General features: G+C 43.9%; 1 protein-coding gene across 1 annotated transcript in view; it reads left to right on the forward strand.

The window, feature by feature from the left end:
• The window catches only part of LOC124612514 (proton-coupled amino acid transporter-like protein CG1139), a 945,634-nt gene that overhangs the window by 233,278 nt on the left and 686,677 nt on the right, over positions 1-25,679 (forward strand). Inside the window, exon 2 of the mRNA XM_047140764.1 lies at positions 4,961-5,047. Within this exon, the coding sequence (XP_046996720.1) occupies positions 4,961-5,047 (87 nt within the window). The remainder of the gene's footprint in view (positions 1-4,960; positions 5,048-25,679) is intronic.

Genomic DNA, 25,679 nt, shown 5'->3' on the forward strand with positions numbered 1-25,679 from the left:
GTGTCCATTCTGAGCAGCGGTGTGTCTGAAATATTGTCCTCGGCCGACCATAAGAAAACCCCGTGATTTTAAAGCTGGGCGTTGTTGTTCTCACCTACATCACAGAGGCGCCAAAAGAAGGGGTGAAATGTGTGTAAGAGGGGCTAACGACCTTCCCCGTCCTCTGACACGTCGAAGGTGTCGTTGGGCCGGATTGTGGTGAATTTTGGTACCAATATGACATCATTAACCAACCTTACACCGCACACGAATTTCTGAGCTCTGGCCTTACCTTCGCCTTGTGTCGACACCTTTCTGTTTGAGGCGTCGTCGTATCCGAAGGTTACGTTAAAGGGCGCCACGCTTTTGAACCTTTGCTGAGGAAGGTTTGTAGGTACTTCCGAGTCAAATTTAAAACTTATACGTCGCAACGGGAGATAATTACAGTATTCGAAAAAATGACCCTTTAATTGTGTTCCGCAGCGTAGACAATTGCCGTTGTGCGTTGCTTTTTCGAAAATACACAAATTCGCCAATGAGCAACGTGTCCCTAATAATCTGGAGTGGCGTGTAACTAATAGATTGCAGGCAGAGAACGACAGATGTGTCAAAATCATATTACTATGGATATGAAAACTTACAAGGAGGCCAATGAAACTTACGTAATTTTAAAGTACTTTGCCACAGATGTGCACAAGAAATAACCATGTGCGTACGTACCTGTTAAGAGTTGTAAAAGGGAGGAGGTGCTTCCATAATCGTAGCTTTGACGATACCTTCCCCATCACGCATTAAAATCTCCAATACATGAACAACGAAAACTGAAGTGCTAGCAACTTCCGTCCTGCGTACTGATCAGGTACTGTGCTAGAAATGACACATGAAGGTAACTACTTTCCGTAAAAATACATTCTACAGACACTCGTGTTTAAATGCTGCAGTTGAGGCGATCATTTCCAAAGGGTTCCTTGTCCACTAATTTGACAATTTCATGTTTTGGTAGCAATGGCTTCATCTGTACGCTCTCTATGAAATGTATTGTGTCTTACACTTCCAAAACGCTCCAACGCCCGTCTAAAACGCATTGAAATACTGCATGCAGTTCCAAAGTGGCCCTTGTCCAATGTCACGAATGCAATATGGCGAACTCAATAATGTACAGCAACAAATGGTTCCTTGTCGCATTGCAAGGATAAGCATGATACAATATTGAGTTTCAAAGTGACCCTTGTCCATCAAGGGCGATATATTTCATCGGATTTTACTCAGAGGTAAATTATTTATTCTTTGCTTTATTGTAATGCAGTAATACATATTGTCCTGATGGTAGCATTGCTTTCACAAACATTTACAACAAAAACATTGGAATTCCAACACTCACGAAGCTCATAATACTTACGTGAATTATTAGCTCGAGCACGGCCGTGGCTCGAGGCCGGTTAGTAATCGTAACAGTTTTGCATGGTGATTTAGTACACTTTAACGTTTATTTTTTGTGATTTAGAATATACATTAATACTTACAGGTCATCATGGAAGAAACAACAGGCACTGAAATTGAGGTTAGGCGAGAAGGAACCATGACACCGATACACTGTCCATTTCAGTGTGTTCCAAAATGCCCCTTGCCCACAATGCAGTTCCAAACGGCACCTTGTCCAAGTAATTTTATTTTGCAAATATCCTTTGGGGTCCATGAGCTGTAATTCCACCCAAAGACTTTAACAGTTAATACTAATCAGTGCACAAAATATTATTTGCACACAACAAACGTTTTGTGAGCAGAAAGTTTTTTGTGTTTCCCCAAAATTTTCACACCCTGGACAAGGAACTTTTTGGAAATGGTCGCCTCAGTTAGTTCATTTGCAGTAACACAAGTTTACCGTGCACCTACAACGCCGCATCTGCTATATCGATGTTGTCAGCAGTGGGAAAACGAAACGCAATAACGTAGCGGTCGGGGGCAGAAAACGTTGTTTCTTAGTGTCGTTTTTTCACTTACTTTAGTCTATGAGTAAATAGAATTAACTTTGTGTCCGTTAGCCGCCATCACCACAAACGTTGAAGTGTTTCTAACTTTCAATTTCTTCATTTTGATAGCTATGACTTCCCTTATTACACAGAAACTACGTTTGTTTTAGGCTATGTCTTGAAGAAGAACACTAACGGATCAGACTAAAAGATGCTGATTTAGAAAGTCATAAATCTTGTGTAGATAAAGTAATAGGAGTAATGTTTATATTGATAATAAATAATTCTATTATTGTTTTGAAAGCCACATTTAAACGTGCACTGAACGTAATTCGAAGTACTTTTAAGAGTTACAATTGCGGTTTGATGAATTTACAGCGCAGATTTTGTAAGGCAAATCATTTCACATCTAAGGTTACTTTACTGCAATACAATGGGATTCACATTGTGATGTCATAAGGGATAATTAGTCTACTGTCGTTAACACAAAATTTATTTTTCAACGCACTGTGTCAAAGAGTCAGTTCAAATGATCGAACAATTAAAGAGAAATCAAAAAATTATTTCAAGAATACTCGTATCTACTATGCAGCATTTGCTGCAGGTCAGTTCTGAGACTAATATTTCAGACACAGTTTTACGTAGAGTCTATCACTTTAAGATACATGGCACATTTGGTCCCAGATCAGATCCACTGGCTCACTTGATCGAATTTCGACTGTAGGCGACGCTAGTGTTCTTGAGTGATCTGCGAGGGATAGTCATAAAATTTTAGTTGTCGTCTCAAAAAACAGTTAGAAATCTTTTTTTTTTTCAGGTACATGCTTGCAGTTCTCGCAAGCCTTGAAATTCTTGCACAACAGTATCCCAGCACGCCGTTTGAGGAGACAAAAGAAAATAGAACCACCCACTGCTGAAGTGAAGCATCGTGCGGTGGAGTGCACACAAAATAACACGGTCTGTAACTGTGCAGACAGCGTGTTAGGGGAGCGGTAACGAAGGAAGGTAGAAAGATTAGGATTTAACAACCCGTCGACAGCGGGGTCGTTAGAGACAGAGACCGTGGCACTCAGGGGCACGAGAATGGCATATTAAAATCACAGTAGGTGAAAGAGGGAACAGATATTCTCCAAGACTACAAGAACACTCAAGGCAACGCGTTTCTGCGAAGTTATGAGATTCGCGGGTATTTGTCCTATCGAGAAAATGTACAGTGCTCTGTTTCATCAACAGACTTTAACTCCTCTCTGAGAACTATACAATATTTGTGTAGACCTTCATTATACAAAGTAATTTCATGTACATATGGATGATTCCAGCGTTTATCATAGTCGGATTTATAGCAGTTGGAATTTGGCTGGCCCACCACAAATACGACAATGGGAGCTTTGTGTCAGCTCACGCTTCGTTGTCACTTCCGCTGCGCAAAGCATTGTGCCTGCATGTCACAAGTAGTAAATTTTCACGACGTAAAATTTCGACTATTTCAAGAAATAATCTGGCTCTGGCCCGATTTTAAAATTAGTAACAAATGCTTGAAATGCTTAGAGGCACAGGAAAGGTCTACACCCTACGTAAATTTTAAGGTCTACACCCTATGTAAATTTTACAATTTTCGTGTCATTTTTATAGATACTAAGAACTGTAAATTTCATATTTGTTGCGTGTTATATATGCTGACGAATCTGCAAAAAAATTCACATCTCAAGGCTCATAAAAAGCATACACAATGCGATGCTGAAGTTTGGAAAAATGAGTCACTGGGGTCAGTAGTTTTTCGGTACGAAGTGTTTCAAGCTGTTCCCGAATTAGAAATTTCATTAGTTTCAAAACAAATTTACTTAAATCTGGACTAATTAAAATAAGAACTGTTTCTGACATGTCTAGAGATGTTATAGTATCTATACGTGACTATCAGATTCTGTACATGGTTACTGCAGGAGAGGGAAACTTTAAGGCGATATTGTATTGCCGTCGAGAATATGACTTAGTGGTGGTTGGCTACAGTCAGGACGTGTGGCACCGTCGCTGTTTTGGACCCTAACGGTAGATGTGAACCAGAGGACCCAGTCCATCCCATGTAAACACAGCCGGCACCATTATGGAGCCACCACCATCTTGCTCAGTGCCTTGTTGACAACTCGGGTCCATGGCTTCGCGCAGTGTGCGCCACACTCGATCTCTACCATCAGCTCTTACCAACTAAAATCCGGACTCATCTAACCGCGTCACGGTTTTCCAGTCGTGTAGGGTCCAACCGATATGGTCACGAGCCTGGGAAAGATGCTACGGGTGATGTCGTGCTGTTAGCAAAGGCATTTGCATCGGTCGTCTGCTGCCATAGCCCATTAACGCCGCATTTCACCACACTGTGCTAACGGGTGCGTTCGTAATACACCCCACAGTGTCGTCTGCGGTTATTTCACGCAGTGTTGCTTGTCTACTAGCACTGACAACTCTACGCAAATGCCGCTGCTCTCGGTCGTTAAGTGAAGGCCGTCGGCCACTGCGTTGTCCGTGGTGAGAGGCATTGTCTGAAATTTGGTATTCTCGGCACATTCTCGACTCTGTGGATGTCTGGATACTGAGTTCCATAACCATTTCCTAAATGGGATGTCCCTTGCGTCTAGCGCCAACTACCATTCCACGTTCAAAGTCTGTTAATTCCCGCCGTGCGACCACAATTACGTTGGAAACCTTTCCACGTGAATCATCTGAACACAAATGACAGCTCCGCCTATGCGCTGCCCTTTCATACCTTGTGTACGCGATTCTTCCACCATCTGTGTATGTGCATATCGCTGTCGTATGACCTCTATCACGTCAGTGTATGTTAATATGTTGATTTGTTTGTCTGCGAACTGAAGACTATCCGAAGAGTAAAAGTTGCTGAACTTAGTAGTTTGAGCTGCACATGCTCCGTATTTTATATTTATTGTGTGCTTTATGGTGGAAGCGACGCAAATTTTTCGTAAATTTTGATTTATGCTAATGTCCGTTTCCATTCACAGATTCATTCTTCCATCGGCACCACCAGTGCGAGATTAACTGCCTCGGAATACCGCAGAACATGTCGGAGCAGTCTCTTTCATCCTTTGGTAAGTATTTATTTTTGTCTTCCCTTATTTACTCTTTTTTCAGTTTTACAAGAAGGTATGATTTCCAGAGTTGCACCACACCGTCAGAGACTCCATTTTCCTCTATTTTGTAAATCTTTGATGACTGCTAAGAAATATTCTTATTTTTAAGGCACTTGCTGAATCGTTTGAACATCTGTAAACTAGATTTATTTGTGATGGTCATCTATTTCGCCAACACATGGATCCATTACGTTACAACTAATGATACTGCTGTTGACATTCAACAGTATCGTTTATTACAACAATCTACTTATGATTATATTCAGCTTACGCAAATCAGTGTCAGAAATTATAAATTTGTTCCACGTAGTATATATGAAAATATTCTTCTCAGAGAGAAATCTTACTGTACTTCTTAACGAACTAATTATATGCTTTCGAGAATCAGTGTTTTGACGATAAAAGACAGCGCTTCCAATGGCGCCATCTTGTTTGACTTAAAATACTCTTTTAAAGAAAACTAACTGCTTAATCATACAAGGGTGTATGATCTGCAGGAAAGCACATTTGTCACGAAGAAGAGGGAGAAAGTGGACTTACAGCTGCCGATTCAATAATTACCTACGGTTGAGAGTGGACTTCACTGGAAAGAATTCGTGTGTAGAGGCACTGAAACCAACGGTCGCTGATTTGAGAAAAGAAAGATAGTTTAAAGACAAATAACCTTCACATACGGCTAACGTTTCATTAAACACAAGTAGATAAGGTAGTTTGATTTTTTTTCCAAGATTCTTTGAAGTATGTCACATTTTCGTATTGTACCACTTACAATAAAGTAAACCTGCAACAACGCTGCAAGAACAGCGTCGTCCTTTGAAGAGAACCTCGACCACTCCTCATTTTTATTTATTTATTTACTTATCCTGATGGGATCAGAGACAACAAGCCCTGCCTCTTAATTGACAAGGCATTCTACTTATTTTACATTATGACTGTTACGGCATACGTGTTACATAAAACATACATTTAATATCAAAACCAACAGTAATAAATAGCTATAAGCTATATGGTACTCACTGTAGCAGTTACAGCAGAAAAAATTCCGTCCATGAAGAGCACAACAATAAAGACAAATTACGGGCAGGTAGCATCGAACTGATGGCAGTGGCTGTACTGGGTAAGATAGAATGTGTGGGAAAGAGGAATGTGTAAAAACACAAGTAATAAAGAGAGTGGGGTGAGTGATTGAGAAACTAAGAGAGTCAGAAGGATAACTGGGAGAAGATGGAAGCATCTGCTTTATGTTTGTCAGAGAGAAACTGGCCATACGTGTTACTTTTACGTGTGAAAAATGTGAGGCTGATAAATGGACTTGTTTCAGCTTTTGCTTAAGCTCTGAATTGTGCACACAGAGCAGCGTAGCTTGTTGCAGAGGCTGACATCAGCAAAAAGAGGAAACGATTATGAATGTTTTTGTTTTGTTTTGTGAACGTGTACAGTTAGGATACCAGATAAATTAGAGTTTGTGATTCGATGACAGTGAGATAATAGGTGGTTAATCTCTGAAGCTACGTACTGGAGAGCATAAGCACTGTGGATTCGATGAAGTAGATATAGAGTGCAATAGCCATGTAAAATATCTGGTCGCAGTCATTTTGGCTAGGCATCTGCGACACAGTCAAACACAGGTGTTGTGGAATGTAAAGTCCACAAGAATTCATGGTTCGTTCAGTAAACCTTTCCTTTCCAAGATGGACTGTGGCAGAATGACTTACTTCACAAGTTTATGTCCTGTGAATATATACTCCGAAACGTTGGGAGGACTCAGCGGAAGTCTTCCAACATGAGGCACCAGTATTTTCTGCCCTCATAAGGTGCTTAAGCAAAGTCACATCCAAGTTATTAACCGTTTCCTGGTATTGTGTTGGGATACCGTCGAGAATAATAAGGGATAATTGTACCCGTAAGTTAGATATAATTAGTTTTTTATCGGATACTGAAATTAATTGTGACAGGTTCGCACTTAGTTTAACAGACAAGTTTGCACCCGTCTGACCACTGAGGACATGTGGACGCTGGCAGTATTGGTATCTCCAAGTCTGGCCTTAAAAGTGAAGCTAGAGGCTGTCGGCATAGATACAGTATTTACAGCGAAACAACACCGGCGTTATGTCATTGACGCTCAAGGAGAACAGTAGTGGGTGAAGGACGGACCACTGTGTCGTTTCTAAGAGCACATGCTCACATGACGAGTTTTCATTCCCACAGACAACGCAGTTCTGTTTTTTTTCTCAAGCAACTTTTTAACCACTTCAGCGCATTATCTGAAAATTCTGGCTGTCGTGTTTTTCCGGACAGCATATCAAAGTTTACGGCATGAAGTACTTTGCTGAAATCTAGTAGTGGTTGTACCAATATTACGACCTCAGTGTTGTCTCTGGCATATTTCAGGATGTAATTTATCGTATATAGTGCAATGTTTCGTAAGTAGGCTGTTTAGGTTTTTATATTGGTAACGCCACGTAGTGCTCTGTATGAAAATCACTGAATGTGCTGTGTGCAGTCTGTGGCTGGTGGGCATTCTTGTAATATTCTCCATTGTAGTGTTGGGCAGCTGGATGTTAACAGCGCGTAGCGTTGCGCAGTTGGAGGTGAGCCGCCAGCAGTGGTGGATGTGGGGAGAGGGATGATGGGATTTTGAGAGCGGACGATCTGGACGTGTGTCCATCAGAGACAGTAAATTTGTAAGACTGGATGCCATGAACTGCTATATTATGACTTTTGAACACTATTAAGGTAAATACATTGTTTGTTCTCTATCAAAATCTTTCATTTGCTAACTATGCCTATCAGTAGTTAGTGCCTTCAGTAGTTAGAATCTTTTATTTAGCTGGCAGTAGTGGCGCTCGCTGTATTGCAGTAGTTCGAGCAATGAAGATTTTTGTGAGGTAAGTGATTTGTGAAACGTATAGGTTAATGTTAGTCAGGGCCATACTCTTGTAGGGGTTATTGAAAGTCAGATTGCGTTGCGCTAAAAATATTGTGTGTCAGTTTAGTGTTGATCAGAATATGTAAAGAGCGAAATGTCTGAGTACGTTCAGTTCTGCTCAGCTGTTTGAAAATCAAATAATGTAAGAGATTTATCGGCACAGTAATTCACTAATTTTTTCTAAGGGGACGTTTCAGTTTGTTCTTTGGTGCAACCGTAAATAGGACTGTTCTCTGTGATACAAATTAAAATTGCTTAAGTTTTCTGTCACTTCTAAGTGAACAGTTTATCTCAGATCTTTGAATACTGTGGGTAAGATGGTAGTTGGCTGGTAATTACAGGGTAAGCAAGAGGTTAAAATTAAAGCAATACAGAGGTGTACTGAGCGTACTTCTGCCCAGTACTATTCAAGAAAGTAGCAGCAACGGGAGAGTATGATCCTGGTACAAAATGTATCCCCCCTGTATCTCCGTACATTTACACACAACTGGCGGGTATGTAAATGATAAGTGTTCCTGTTACCTGTGACAAGTAGAATGGCCACGAGAGCGCATTAGTGTTGTTCATGTTTGGCGTTGTTACCAGGCCTGGTACTGTGTATAGCTGGCGTGACTAGCGCCACATGTTGTGTGATCACTGTCAGTGACACCGACATGCTCTGGACTCGTGTGAGACAGCATTATCAGCACCTGAGAAGTCTGGAAGGGGCCTTCATGTGCGTCTCCATTCGGCTGGCTGGTCGAAATGCGCAACGTCGATTACGTACAGCATCCAGATGTGACAGCGGCCTGACGTGGGACTGCTTCGGAACGTGAGGGCAGGTATATCCGTCGTCAAGATTCCAACCGACCACGTCTATCTACCACAAAGGAGGATCGCTATATTGTACGTGTGCATCAAGTACATCTGTGTCTGCCTTCCGTTAACAGGTGTTGAACTCTCAGCAACATTCTGTGTTATCCCGCACCACTGGTTAGAGACCAGCAACAGCTGGACTACAGAATTGTCGTCCCGTGCGTAGGCTATCGTTAACAACACAATAGAAACGGCGGTGTTTAGACTGTGCTGTGACTGGGAAGCATAGACTGCTGATAAATAGTGTCGCATTGCATTCAGCGATAAATCCCTCTTCTTCATTAGGCTAGATAACCGGCGACGGCGGATATGAGAGCGACCTGGGAGATATCCCATTCCTCCAGTCTGTTGCGGAGGCACATCAGTGTTCTTTCTGGCGTCATGGTCCTGTGAGTCACCGGGTATGTCCTCAAGTCACAGCTGGTAGTGACTGAGAAACTCTGACAGCACAACGGTACGTAACGGACATCTTGTGTCGTGATGTGTTACCTCCCATGTGACAGTTTCGTGGTGCCATTTTTCAGCAGGTCATTGCTCATTCATACATAGTACTTGTCACTATGAACTGCCTGTGTGGCGTTATCGTACTCTCTAGCCAGCAAGATGCCCAGATCTGTCCCCAATAGTAGAAGTTTGGGACCATATCAGACGTCAGCTGCGTCCCAGTGTCAGTATCCAAAATATCAAGGACCAGTTACAACAGTTGTGGACCAGCTTGCCTGAAAAGAGGATAAAGCAGCCTTATGACACTCTTCCCAACAGAATCAATTCGTGCATCCAGGCCAGAGATGGTGCATCATCGTACTGAGAAGTAGGCTGATTCTGCCAAGTTCTGTGTAAATTCTATTTGACACTGTAATCACCGTTATAACGTCACATATCATCTCAGCCCGTCAAGTTTCATTTTGTTATCTCCTCCCCTTCCGTGTGTTTTAGTTTTCTGTCGGACAGTGTAGGTGCAGACAGATCAAGATGTGTCTCCATCTCAGACTATCGGCGGTTACTCTCAAACGGCTACATCCAACTCTTTAATTCTTTCTTCACTTCCTTTGAAGCTTCCGGGCACATAAGCCGTATTCCATGTACAAAACATTCTCCCAGCGTTTCCTCTCCGATTGCGGGAGATATCGTCAAAGGTAAAGCGGCGAACTGCAACCAGGACTCGAGGGAGCCCCAAATATATGAGCAATGTAGAGGGCACCACAATCCGTCACGTGAAGTCGGCTACGATATTATTCCTGGTAATGCCACCATCCTCTATAGAAAGAAACCGATCGACGTTCTTAGGGTGCAACGTTGACATCAAAATTTTATTTAATTTATCACCTTCCTCTTTTCTGTCACAATTATTACGGTGTTTATAAATCTCAATAGCCTCCCTGTACAGTAGAGCATAGTAATACGATGTTTTCAATACGACGCCCGTCTCAATGAATTTTACTTCATGATCACCCTCCTGCAAAAAATTGTTCCTATGCGGTCGATTTATCCGTATGTCCTCACGCGGCAATTCCCCTTATATTATTCAACCAGAACGGTGTTGACAATTCTTTTCGTGGTACAAGTATAAACCAATTCGCAACTGCAAGGAATTTTATATACAACCGGTGTAGGTAAAGGCAGTCGAATATCTCTTGCCGATTTTAAGCATAATCTTCCCGGTGAGTCGGAAGATAGTTTCGATACCATACTTGCTCAACACTTTCCCAAGACGACCTGTAAACTTAGTGACGAACGGAAGGAAAATTTTCTCCTTTGGCGACCTGATTGTCTCCCTAGGGCGAAGCTGAGCCTGAACATTACGCTCACCGACCTACTATCGATATAAACCCGTCCATGCGGCCGCCCAGTGTGGACGAGCGGTTCTAGGCGCTAGTCTGGAACCGCGCGACCGCTACGATAGCAGGTTCGAATCCTGCCTCGGGCATGTGTGTGTGTGTGTGATATCCTTAGGTTAGTTAGGTTTAAGTAGTTATAAGTTGTAGGGGACTGATGACCTCAGATGTTAAGTCCCATAGTGCTCAGAGCCATTTGAACCGTCCTTGCGATAGCAACGTCACCTGACAAGGAAAGACTGCTAGTCAGACACACGCACGGTGCATAAAGTATGTCAGCGTCCTATCATTGTGTATAATGTGGATGGCGCACGCAGTCTATCTGAGTTTGGCAGATTGTGATGGCCCAGAGGTTGGAAGCGAGCATTTCTGAAACTGCACGACTTGTCGATTGTTTGAGGAGAGTTGTGGTGAGGGCATTCAATACTTGGCAAAACCAAGGTGAAACCACGTCCAGACGTGCTGGAGTTGGGCGGCTATCCGTCACTACAGATGTCGGACGTCGTAGTCTGGGCAGACTGGTAAAACAGGACAGGAGAACTGTGGCAGAACTAACATCAGACTTTAAAGCTGGGCAAAGTACAAGTTTGTCTGAACACACAATTCACGGAACACTGTTAATGATGGGCCTCCGCAGCCTACTACTCATGCATGTGCCAATGTCAACATCATGACAACGGCAACCACGACTGAAACGGGTAGATGACGTCGGCTCTGGGCGTTGGCGCAGTGATGAATCCCGATACCTTCTTCATCCCATGGCGAAAGGAGGGCGCGAATCAGTCGTTTTCCAGGAGAACAGCGCCTTAAAACCCACACTGCGGCACAAAGACAAGCTGGCGGCGGCTCCGTTATGCCCTGTGGAACATTCACGTGGGCATACATGGGTCCAGCGGAGCTCGGGCAAGGCACCATGTCGGCCAAGGTGTAGCGTGCACTGGTTGCAGACCACAGACACCCCTTCATGACGATCATGTTTACCGACGGCAGCAGCATTTTTCAACAGGATAATGCTCAATTTCAGATCGATTCCGTTTTCCTGGATTTCCGGAAGGCTTTTGACACTTTACCACACAAGCGGCTCGTAGTGAAATTGCGGGCTTATGGAATATCGTCTCAGTTATGTGACTGGATTTGCGATTTCCTGTCAGAGAGGAGACAGTTCGTAGCAATTGACGGAAAGTCATCGAGTAAAACAGAAGCGATTTCAGGCGTTCTCCAAGGTAGTTTTATAGGCCCTTTGCTGTTCCTTATTCACATAAACGATTTGGGGGACAATCTGAGCAGCCGTCTTCGGTTGTTTGCAGATGACGCTGTCGTTTATCGACTAATGAAGTCATCAAAAGGTCAAAACAAACTGCAAAACGATTTAGCAAAAATATCTGAATGGTGCGAAAAGTGGCAGTTGACCCTAAATAACGAAAAGTGAGAGGTCATCCACATGAGTGCTAAAAGGAACTCGTTAAACTTCGGTTATACGATAAATCAGTCTAATCTAAAAGCCGTAAATTCAACTAAATACCTAGGTATTACAATTACGAACAACTTAAACTGGAGAGAACACATAGAAAATATTGTGGGGAAGGCTAACGAAAGGCTGCGTTTTATTGGCAGGACACTTAGAAAATGTAACAGACCTACTAAGGAGACCGCCTACACTACGCTTGTCCGTCCTCTTTTAGAATACTGCTGCGCGGTGTGGGATCCTTACCAGATAGGACTTACAAAGTACATCGAAAACGTTCAAAGAAAGGCAGCACGTTTTGTATTATCGCGAAATATGGGAGAGAGTGTCACAGAAATTATACAGGATTTGGGCTGGAAATCATTAAAAGAAAGGCGGTTTTCGTTGCGACTGTATCTTCTCACGAAATTCCAATCACCAACTTTCTCCTCCGAATGCAAAAATATTTTGTTGACACCGTCCTTCATAGCGCAGAATGATCACCACGACAAATAGGGGAAATCAGAGCTCATACGGAAAGATACAGGTGTTCATTCATTCCGCGTGCTACACGAGATTGAAATAATAGAGAATTGTGAAGGTGGTTCAATAAACCCTCTGCTAGGCACTTAAATGTGATTTGCAGAGTATCCATGAAGATGTAGATGTAGACATGTCACAAGGCCAGGAGTGTGATGGAGTGGTTCGAGGAACATAGTGGCGAGTTCCAGTTGATGTGTTGGCGCCCCAGCTCGTCAGACCTGAACCCCGATCGAACACATCTGGGGTGTACTTGAACGTGGCGTCAGATCTCACAGCCCCCTCCCCGGAATTTAGGAGAAATAGGTGACTTGTGTGTGCAGATGTGGTGCCAACCAACTCCCTCCAGCCACCTAGAAAGGCCTATTTGCTTCCATGCCACGACGCGTCACCGCTGTTATCCGACCAAAGGCGGACACTTACAGGCTATTAGGTAAGTGGTCATAATGTTGTGGCTGATCAGTGTACCTCCTCGTTAGAATAACCATTTTCCTTGACTGTCCATCACAGATGTTCAACCTCATTTTCTAAATAAGTCAGCTCACAAATTTTGTACGCCCTGTCTACTAATGTTTTAATCACACCTCGTTTTTGTCTCGGGTGGTGGTTGGACTCTTTTACGCGTGGCCTTTTTATATACTCTATGGCCCAACGTCTCGTCTTCTCGTTCGATAACAGACATATCCAAAAAATTCAGTTGGGCATTATTTTCCGTCACCTTAGCAAACTGGATTTTCAGATTGACACTGTTGAGATGTATTAGGAAGGTATGCAATTCCTCTGCACCATGTGTTCATACTACGAAAGTATCACCGACATAGCGGTACCACCTAGCTGCTTTATTCTTCGTTATAATCGCCATACATGTTTCAGTTATGTGCCAAAATTACAACACTGCTGTCCAAGCTTTGTTGCATGTAACGAAACTCACTCTCTGTAGGGGGTTACTAACAGACGAACAGAGGTACCTCCTCTTTCCCAGGTGACTCGTACTTGCGACACAAGACGTCCGTCCCTGGCCGCGGTCCGCCGCTGCAGGCAGCACTCTCTGCCGGCGGCTGCTGACCTCGCCGGTACGCTTTACTGTAGACGCCAGGCGATGCGTAAGCGCGACGCAAGCTCGCCACATTCCACAGGCATCCGCCGCCTGTAATCTGCCGCCAGCAGACACTCCAAAATACGACAGGTCGTTTCAAGGCGTCTGTGGACGTCCGTGAACGTGATCAGTTTCCTTCCAGTGATTTACGAGAAGCTTACAACATCTACATCTACATGGGTATCCTGCTTAACTGTGCGGCAGAGGGTTCCTGGAACCACCTTCATAATAATTCTTTATTATTACACTCTCGAATACCGCGCGGGAAAAACGAACGCCTCTATCTTTCCGTGCGAGCTCTGATTTCCCTTATTTTATTATGATGATTGTTTCTCCCTAGGCAGGTCGGCGCCAACAAAATATTCTCGCATTCTGAGGTGAAAGTTGGTGATTGAAATTTCGTGATGAGATCCTGCCGCAACGAGAAACGTCTTTGTTTTCATGATGTCCACTCCAAATCCTCTTTCATGTTCGTGACATTCTCGCCAATATTTCTCGACAATACAAAACGTCCTTGAACTTTCTCGATGTACTCCGTTAACCCTATCTGGGAAGGTTCAAAAAAATGGTTCAAATGGCTCTGAGCACTATGGGACTTAACTTCTGAGGTCATCAGTCCCCTACAACTTAGAATTACTTAAACCTGACTAACCTAAGGACATCACACACATCCATGCCCGAGGCAGGATTCGAACCTGCGACCGTAGCGGTCGCGCGGTTCCAGACTGAAGCGCCTAGAACCGCTCGGCCACTCCGGCCGGCTATCTGGGAAGGATCCCACACCGCGCAGCAGTACTCCACAAGAGGGCGGACAAGCTTAGCTTAGGCACTCTCTTTAGTAGACCTGTTGAATCTTTTAAGTGTTCTGCCAATAAATCGCAGTCTTTGGTTCGCCTTCTCCACAACATTTTCCATGTATTCCTTCCATTTTAAGTTGTTCGTAATCGTAATTCCTAGGTATTTACTTGAATTTACGGTCTCTAGATTTGACTTATTCATCATGTAACCGTAGTTTAACGATTTTCTTTTAGCACTCATGTGGATGACCTCACACTTTTGATAATTTAAGGTTAATTTCTAATTTTCACACCATAAATATATACTTTCTAATTCGTTTTGCAATTTACTTTCAGCTGTTGATGACTTTACTAGACGGTAAAGGACAGCGTCATCTGAAAACAACCTAAGACTGCTGCTCAGTCTCCTAAATCGTTTATATAGATAAGGAACAGCAGATGGCCTGTAACACTACCTTGGAGAACGCCGGAAATAATTCTATTTTCTAAATCCGTGTTGACTGTGTCAATAGAGAGTTCTCTTCCAGGTAATCCATGATGTTCGAATATAACACATATTCCAAAACCCTGCTGCATATCGATGTCGATGATTTTTTTTCTGTCGCTTGCGCCTTTGTCCCGCATTGTGCGCGGGGTTGGCGTGGTTAAATCGGATTTGGCATGGTAAATTGAAGGGGTGGCCGGATGCCCTTCCTGTCGCCACCCCGTACCTCCCAGGATGGAATCAGAGTACCCCATCTGTCTGCGTCAAGTGTAAATCATGGAAAAGTGCAGATGTATTTCAAATGTCTGTGAGTCGTGTAACTGATGCGGGACTTGGGGACCAGCCCGGTATTCACCTATAGGGATGTGGAAAACCGCCTAAAAACCATATGCAGGCTGGCCGGCACACCGGCCCTCGTCGTTAATCCGGCGGGCGGACTCCATCCAGAGCCAGCGCGCCAACCCGAGTTCAGGAAGCAGCGCATTAGCGCTCTCGGCTACGCTGGCGGGTTATATCGACTTCGATTATATGGACCTGTAATTTAGTGAATTACTCCTGTTGATTTCTTTGAATATTGATGCGACCTGTGAAATTTTCCAGTCTTTGGGTACGGATTTCCTCAAGCGAGAGGTTGTGTATGATTGCTAAGTTTGGAGCTATTGCATCAGCATACTCTGAAAGGGACCTAACTGGTATATAGTCAGAACTGGAGAACTCTCTTTTGTTGAGTGATAAGTTACTACACTAATCCGAGAATGCCTACTTCTAAGTTACTCATGTCAGCAGCTGTTCTTGATTCGAATTCTGGAGTACTTACTTCGTCTTCTTTGGCGAAGGAATTTCGGAAGGATGTGTTTAGCAACTCTGCTTTGCAGTACTGTCATCGATAGTATTTATATTTCTATCGCGGAGAGAAGGCAACCACTAAAACTGAACTGTCAGGCCGGCTCGAGTGGCCGTGCAGTTCTGGGCGCTACAGTCTGGAGCCAAGCGACCGCTACGGTCGCTGGTTCGAATACTGCCTCGGCCATGGATACGTGTGATGTCCTTAGGTTAGTTAGGTTTAAGTAGTTCTAAGTTCTAGGGGATTGATGACCTCAGAAGTTGAGTCCCATAGTGCTCAGAGCCATTTGAACCATTTTGAACCACTCCCTGCACCAAGTGCCTCTCCGCTGCAGATCTTCCTGCATTTCGCTACAATTTTCTAATACTGCAACTTCTCTGTATACGACAGCATCATCCGCGAAAAGCCGCATGGAACTTCTGACACACTCTACTTGGTCATTTATTTATATTGTGAAAAGCAATGGTCCCATAACACTCCCCTGTGGCACGCCAGAGGTTACTTTAACGTCTGTAGACGTCTCTCCATTGAGAACAACATGCTGTGTTCTGTTTGCTAAAAACTCTTCAATCCAGCCACACAGCTGGTCTGATATTCCGTAGGCTCTTACTTTGTTTATCAGGCGACAGTGCGGAACTGTATCGAACGCCTTCCGGAAGTCAAGGAAAATGGCATCTACCTGGGAGCCTGTATCTAATATTTTCTGGGTCTCATGAACAAATAAAGCGAGTTGGGTCCCACACGATCGCTGTTTCCGGAATCCATGTTAATTCCTACAGAGTAGATTCTGGGTTACTGTTATGGCAGTATAAACACCTAGCACAATCTAAGCAGAAACACATCCAAATACAGGTGTTCGTAAAAGTGAAGTTTTACGCCAAGCACAACTGGAACAACATTCCTTTGTGCCCCACCATCCACAAACACAAACCCAGCTCCTTGGGTCTTGCCAGCGCAACCTTACCACTGTTCGGCGTCAGAATAACAGTATATACGTCCATTCATGTCTTTGAACTTTATTCTTAAAACAAAACAAAAACATAGCTTCTCAGACTGAAATTTTTAATAGTGTTTTAACACAAAATTCTTTGATAGTAAAGTCTATGCACTAACAATATTTAACATCTCTGTATGTGTATGACAAATGATTCTACGGGACATTGCTTTCGTTTTATGTATTCTTCTATCTTGTCGAACTAAATCACAGCAGTATTGTACATAGCAGCTACGGAAAACTGCTTGCACTTCGAACAGTACACTGAATTTCTACAGTAACTAGTAGTCTGTAAAATGTTTCAGACCGTCTGGCTACAGTTGTGTACATTAACTCTTACTTGTCTTAGCTACAGCAGAAGTATTTTTTCCCAATGGAGATCTGACTTAAACTTTTGTGAATGTTCAACGTTTTCGTTATGCATCAGTTCTGCCAACTGTTGGACATCACTATGAAAACATCAGCAAGTCAATGTTGCAGGGCGCAGCAGCTCTTCATCATCAGAACACATGGACGTGGTTAGTTAGCTATACTCCAACGTATAACTGAATATTCTTATTACAATACTTCAACTGACTCTGCTGTGGATTTGCTCTGTTGTGGTTCCTTACCTGCCTGCATGTCAAGGGTCAGCACTGTCTTTCCGTTGGAAGGACAACACTACTTCTTCAAGACTGAATGGAAATCCACTACTTCCGTGTGCATTTTCTTTTACTGCTCAGCCTTTGAGAAAAAAAAACTGCAATTACTACTGTGACGAATGATCAGGACTGTTTTCATGAGAACAATTTTTGCTTTTGACCAACATTGTGTGCATTTGATATATTTGTTATCGTTAATATAAAAAATTTTTAGTAAATAATTATTGGGCACTGCCCAAAACAATTTGTAAAATTTTTTGTGGGGAGCGTGGGGGCTATGTAGGTAGGCTGTTTAGGTTTTTATGTTGGTAACGCCAATTAGCGGGCGCTCTGTATGAAAATCACTGACTGTGCTGTGTGCAGTCTGTGGCTGGTTGGCATTTTTGGAATATTCACTTGTGTAGTGTTGGGCAGTTGGTTGTGAACAGCGCGTAGCATTGCGCAGTTGGAGGTGAGCCGCTAGCAGTGGTGGATGTGGGGAGAGAGATGACAGAGTTTTGAGAGCGGACTATCTGGACGGGTGTCCATCAGAAAAAGGAAATTTGTAAGACTGGATATCATGAACTGATAGAACATTATTAAGGTAACTACATTGTTTGTTCTCTTTCAAAATCTTTCATTTGGTAACTATGCCTATCAGTAGATAGTGCCTTCCGTAGTTAGAATCTTTTATTTAGCTGGCAGTATTGGCGCTCGCTGTATTGCAGTAGTTCGAGTAACGAAGATTTTTGTGAGGTAACTGATTAATGAAACGTATATGTTATTGTTAGTCAGGACCATTCTTTTGTAGAGATTATTGAAAGTCAGATTGTGTTCCGCTAAAAAAATATTGTGTGTCAGTTTAGTGATGATCAGAACAAGTAAAGAGAGAACTGTCTGAGTACGTTCAGTTTTATTCAGCTGTCTCTGTATCAAATAACGTAGAAGTTTACCAGCACAGTAATATATAATTTTTCTAAGGGGACGTTTCACTCTTTCACGCTACTGCCCGGATCTCGCACCTTCCGACTTCCACCTGGTTTGACCCACTGAACAACGCACTCTGCGGGGAGCAGTTGGAGCAGTAAGTTGATAGTGGGGAGGTTTTGATGGAGCGTCGACCAGTACATGGTACGCATCCTGCCTGGCCTTCCCAGTAAGGCGGCGTAAGACGGTGGCACTGAACGGATATTATGTAGACTCTCCCGGCGTATTAGTACATCAAGTTGTTGTCAGGTTTCCAACCGGATCAAACTGTCATCTGAGCACAATATTTCAGCGGTCCACCTGGCCGCCATCATCAGGTGAGAAAAGCTACGCTGCTCTCGCGTAGATCGTTCAACTCGTCAGTAAATTTGATAAACTTCGCAAGAAGAAAGAAAAGCTGCTGAGTGCCCTCGCCTTTCTACTGAGATGTCGTGACGAAGGTATTATACCAAAATTTACCAGATTTGTCCATTACGTAAATACAAAAGCGGCCAATAGTATTAAGAGGCGAGTTAGTTTGGCCTTAGAGAAAGTATCCGTTTTACTCGTAGACGATTGAATATTATATCCAAAGATTTATTTTGTCTTCACTTGGAGATTTCTTCACTGCTATCTACAATATCTTGAGAGTGGGTTAATCTCTCTTCCAGGGCTCTATCAGATTGGGTGTACATTAGAGCTTCTAGTAGGCAGTGCTCTAAAAAAATGGTTCAAATGGCTATGAGCACTATGGGACTTAACATCTGAGGTCATCAGTCCCCTAGAACTTAGAACTACTTGAACCTAACTAACCTAAGGACATCACACACACCCATGCCCGAGGCAGGATTCGAACCTGCGACCGTAGCAGTCGCGCGGTTCCGGACTGAAGCGCCTAGAACCGCTCGGCCACAACGGCCAGCGGCAGTGCTCTAAATTTCAATGTCTTTGTCGTCAACACTTGATATCGGGAAATGATACTTGTTGACGGACTGTGATTAATCTTGCAAGTAAAGAACTGGATGATGTCACTGTTTCAGTGTTGGAAGAAGGTTTAAACTTCGCACCCACACCTAGAAGCATTCCCACCATGGCATTCATTTCTTGTGTTGAACAAGCTGTGTTCCGTCTTCCAGAGAACAGGCGGAAGAGATTAGACAGGAGGTTTCTCACCTTTTGCGTCGGGCTCGGCGCCCACAAAGTACCATTTCTTCAGCTGAACGAGCAGCCATTCGGTATATTAAAGAGGACCCTGAACTGTTAATTTTTATCAACAGACAACGGTAATGCTACCGTTTTAATCTCAAAGGCAGATTATGTGAATAAGATGTATGATTTAGTTAAGGATCCGTCATATCGTATAGTACGGAAGGATCCCAGGGATCGCATAAAACGGACTACGGTTTCACTTCTGAAGAAGAGTTCCTTACCTGAGGACGCCATCAAAAAACTAGGTTCTGGTGTAGCCGTTCCACCTAGATTGTACGGTCTGCCAAAGATCCATAAGGATGGGGTCCCATTGCGCCCTATTGTTTCTAATTTGGGTGCACCAACTTACAACTTGGCATAATATTTAGCGTCGGCTCTCAGCCCTCATGTGGGTAAATGTGAACACCAAATTTCAAACTCCATGGATTTTATTCAGCGTTTAAAGTTGTTTCGTCTTGGTCCCTCTGATTTACTTGTTAGTTTTGATGTGGTGTCACTTTTTACTCGAGTCCCTCTTGAAGAGTCATTGATTTTCATTAATGAAAAACTTGATAAGGAAATGACGAAGTTCTGCCGTCATGTTCTGACGTCCACCTATTTTTTATTTGATGATGACAAATATGTTGAACAAACCGACGGAGCCAGCCGGGGTGGCCGAGCGGTTCTGGGCACTACAGTCTGGAACCGCGCGACCGCTACGGTCGCAGGTTCGAATCCTGCCTCGGGCATGAATGTGTGTGATGTCCTTAAGTTAGTTGGGTTTAAGTAGTTCTAAGTTCTAGGGGACTGATGACCTCAGAAGTTGAGTCCCACAGTGCTCAGAGTCATTTGAACCAAACCGACGGTGTGGCTATGGGAAGTCCTTTCTCCCCCATAGTCGCTAATCTTTTTATGGAGGACTTTGAGGATATGGCCCTGAAAACATCTTTTTTGAAGCCTTTGTGTTTTCTGAGATATGTTGACGATATGTTTCTTGTTTGGCCACATGGAATAGACTTTATGCACCGGTTATTGGACCATTTTAATTGTCTTCATCCGAACATCAAAGTCACGATGGAAATTGAAAAGGAGGGAAAGTTACCTTTTTGGGATGTACTAGTTTATAGAAAAGAAGACGCTACTCTTGGATACAGTGTTTACGGGGAACCGACTCATACCGACAGGTATTTACACGCTACTAGTTGCCATCCACCTTTTCGACGTACAGGAATCCTTCGGACCTTGGTTAAACGAGCATATGCTGTCTCGTGCTGAGCATTTTCCACAGGAGTTGCAACATCTTAAGGACGTGTTCAATTTTTAACGGCTATATGGACCGACAAATTCGACGTCCTTTGAGTCTGGACCTCTACCTGAACCTTCTGAAGACACCTTTAGGTCTGTGGCTTTTCCTCCGTATGCTGGGAATATGTCCACCAAGATAGGTAGACTTTTGAAGAAATGTGAGATCAGATGTGTTTCTCGACCGCGAGCTAAGATTCGAGTACTTCTTGGCTCTGTCAAAGATGATTTAGGTTTGAGGAGGCCTGGCGTTTACGAAATACCGTGTGAGTGCGGGAAAATTTACATTGGCCAAACTATTCGTACTGTCAACGACAGGTATATTGAACATCATCGCCATACGCGATTATTACAACCAGATAAATGTGCGGTGGCTGAGCATTGCCTTATAGAGGGACACAGGACGCTATACAATGAGACGCAAGTAGTTGCAAATGCTTCGCGGTACTGCGACTGTATTTTAAAAGAATCTGTCGGAATCACATTAGCAGATAATATCATTAATCGTGATAATGGATACCCGCTAAGTAAAACGTGGAATCCTGTTTTATCATATATGAAGAAACAATGGTATCTGAATTGGCCGGCTATGAATAATCATTTGTAACGATATGTCGTTTTCAACAGTATTCACCACCGGAGGGGCTGCAACTCTTTTTGCGCCAGGGGGCGGCAGGAATGATGCGCTGTTGTACTTCCGATGCATATAAAGGTGCAGTCACCTGCGAATGGAATCAGTTATCGACGAGAGCAGCGTAGCTTTTCTCACCTGATGATGGCGGCCAGGTGGACCACTGAAATATTGTGCTCAGATGACAGTTTGATCTGGCTGGAAACCCGACAAGAATTTGATGAACGAATATTATTTTGAAAAACAGAGTTTTATAACCAAAAGTGAGGGGAAAAATATGGTATATTGGAATCCTGAACGAAACCAACCTGCTTTCACAAAAAAAATGTGTCTCATTAGTAACTGAACGCCCCTGTTCCTAAATTCCGAGGGTATTTCGCGCGTCTCATATATCCTGTACACCAGGTGGAATGATTTTGTCACGGCTGGCACACCCAAGGAAGTCAATAATTCTGAGGGAATGTCGTCAACTCCAAGGGCCTTGTCTCCCCTTCGGCCGTTGAGTACTCTGCCATTTGCACGTACCTTAAACACTAGCGGCCCTAGCGGCTTTTTGCCGCACCCCTGAAGTTACCTGCTCATCTGACAGTCTTGTTCCTTCAAGAACGGAGAGTGCGTGCAGTACTCGGCGCTGCTTGGCCCTCTCGGCTATGTACTGCGGCATTCCTGTAAACGGTGCGACGGCGACGGCAACGGCTGGTCGTTCGACCTCGGCGCGGCCTCGCGGGGAACAGGTTTGTGTCCCGTCGGAGCCTCCACCTTCTGCAGGGGAGCATCGCCACAGTCGAATCACACACTTTCATTGGCCTCACCGCTGCCCCAAGCACACTTTCCGGTAAAAAAATTAAGCCGTCTTCTGTTGCCACCAACCTGATTTACGACTTCCGTGGTTCCCACGAATCATTTGAAGCGAACGAAATTTCCAAGATGAAGGTCGGTGCTTTCCTTGTCGCACATCCAATTTAGCTTGTGCTCCGTCCTTAATGACCACAACTTGAATCGCTAATAATTACGGCACTTTTCTTTCTTTGTTCAAAAATGTTCAAATGTGTGTGAAATCTTATGGGACTTAACTGCTAAGGTCATCAGTCCCTAAACTTACACACCGCTTAACCTAAATTATCCTAGGACAAACACACACACTCATGCCCGAGGGAGGACTCCTACCTCCGCGGGGACCATTTCTCTCTTTCTTTCTTTCTCGGGGCCTTGTCCAACTCCAACGTGGGGTCGGCTTTGTTAGTACAGATATGGCAGTGTTAATGGCAGAGGGTAGTCGGATGTCCTTCCTGACGCCACCCCAAAGCCCCCGGGACGGAAGTAGTTTACCCCAGCTGTCTGCATCTAGTGTAAGTCATGAAATAGTGGCTCTGAGCACTATGCGACTCAACTGCTGAGGTCATTAGTCGCCTAGATCTTAGAACTAATTAAACCTAACTAACCTAAGGACAGCACACAACACCCAGCCATCACGAGGCAGAGAAAATCCCTGACCCCGCCGGGAATCGAACCCGGGAACCCGGGCGTGGGAAGCGAGAACGCTACCGCACGACCACGAGATGCGGGCATGAAATAGTGCGAACGTTTTCAAACGTCTGTGAGTCGTGTAACTGAGGCGGAACTTGGGGACCAGCCCGGTATTCACCTAGCGGGATGTGGAAAACCGTCTAAAAACCACATCCAGGCTGGCCGGCATACCGGTCCTCGTCGTTAATCCGCCGGGCGGATTCGATCCGGGGCCGCCACGCCTACCCGACTCGGCTACCCTGGCAGGTACTAATAATTACGGCACCAGTACTGGGAAAACAGTGGCTGAATCCACAACATACTGATGACGCCTGTACGTGTTATCGCGCACTAGGTGTTTTACCTGTGAAGTCTTCATACCAGTGTACTGTTGTGACTTGTGACTGTTATGAATTAGTTTTGCATAAAGCTGTACATTTCCGTAGCATAGAAAAGAGATTATCTAGGACACTGATACGGGTGTCATTGCGAGGCGATTGCGAAGCACCCAAAGTGAGACAATAAAAATATTTCTTTAAGCGTTGATTAACGATTCTGTCAACATTTGCAGTATTTATATTAAGCTATTAGTTTCGAAACTTACAGGTTTAGTTTCAAGTCAGGCCTACTCAAGCTGCACCGAAAGTGCCTGATCTTAATAATAAGTCTTATAAATGTTTGCAGAATGAATGCCACAATCCGCACAAGGCCTCTTACCAAGTCTAAATCAAACTCTCTTTAGTTTCATTTTGACTTAGTAAGAGACACGTGTGGATTTTGGCATTCACTCTGCAAACCTTTATAAAGTATGTGTTGCCACTTTGAGGTTTATTATTAAGATCAGGCACTCTCGGTGCAGCCTCAGTAGGACGGGATTGAAAATGAACCTGTAAGGTTCGAAACTCTTCGCCTAATACAAATACTGACACTGTTGACAGAATCATAAATAAATGTCTTAAGAAATGTATTAAAGATCCTGGTTCCCTGTTAACAAAATGTTTCAAAATGAGGAAAAAGTACAGCTATTCGTCGGAACATAAGTGAAAATCAGAATGCCACGTCGAACATCTTTCAGCCGTCTAATTTCCAAACTATTATTTTATTGGGCTATCAGTTTCGGCGATGATTACGCCATATTCAGGCCCCCTGACCGACATGTAAGAAGATTCTAACCTCGGTTCCGGTCAGAATAGGGACCAGCATTTAAAGACTGGTGTCTATGAAGTTTTGATAAAGCGATCACTTCTATCATCATCTGCCGACTGTTAGATAAACATTCAAACCAAACCAGCCAAAGCTGGAGAAATATATCAATGAAACTGGTAGCCAAATAAAATTACAGTTTGTAAATTAGACGGCTGAAAGGCGTTTTATTGGTGATTCTGTGCTGGACAGTCGAGGTCTCACAACCATCTCAGAAAAGATGGACGTACAGAGACTAAGCGAAAACCAGTACCATACGGTAAATTACAAATATAATGGAAGATATCGGCTTATATGGCTCAAATGGCTCTGAGCACTATAGGACTTAACATCTAAGGTCATCAGTCCCCTAGAACTTAGAACTACTTAAACCTAACTAATCTAAGGACGTCACACACATCCATGCCTGAGGCAGGATTCGAACCTGCAACTGTAGCAGTCGCGCGGTTCCAGACTGTAGTGCCTAGAACCGCTCGGTCACCACGGCCGGGTCGGCTTATATGACTGGTAAAATAATATGCTCGGTACTGTGGAAAACGCAAGTCAGAAGAAAGCTCGCGCTGAAATGAATCGCCGCCCGGGATTAGCCGAGCGGTCTCAGGCGCTGCAGTCATGGACTGTGCCGCTGATGCCGGCGGAGGTTCCAGTCCTCCCTCGGGCATGGGTGTGCGTGTTTGTCCTTAGGATAATTTAGGTTAAGTAGTGTGTAAGCTTAGGGACTGATGAGCTTAGCAGTTAAGTCCCATAAGATTTTACACACGTTTGAACATTTTTGAAAAGAATCCAGAAAGCGTAAAAAGAGCATTACTGAGCGAATGCGAGGCCTACAGTAAGCGTGGAAATAGAGGAAATGATAAAACAGCGCAGAGCGAGTAGCAGGCCCTTCGGGCATACGGCAGCCTATGACGGCACAAACTTGTGATTATCTTTAGGCCGAACGTTAATAAAAGCGACAAACTGCAGGGATGGATTCCTGACTGGAAACGAAGGAAAAAAGTCCTATGACTATGAACATCGGTCCGGAAATGCATCGCTGTCACGGTAGACGGCGCCGGCGAATGACAGTTCCTCTGACCGCGTGCCGTGTGTACCTTGTGTGTTGGAGGCCGTGTGATGACGCAGCGAACTGTAAGCACCAGCAGAATGGTGCTTGTGTACGGCCAAGGAGATGGAAACTGTCGAGAGGCAGGATGGCTATACCAAAACATGTACCCTCACAGACACCAACCACATCACGCGACATTTGAAGCTCATTTTTGGCGTTTGTATGGTCACGGGTCCTTTCAGACAGACACGTGCAGGGAGGCGGCGGTCTTTGCCTGCACCAGATTTGGAGGACCGGATTCTGCAGGGTAT

The sequence above is a fragment of the Schistocerca americana genome, chromosome 4 (assembly GCF_021461395.2).
Source record: "Schistocerca americana isolate TAMUIC-IGC-003095 chromosome 4, iqSchAmer2.1, whole genome shotgun sequence".
Taxonomy (NCBI): Eukaryota; Metazoa; Arthropoda; class Insecta; order Orthoptera; family Acrididae; genus Schistocerca; species Schistocerca americana.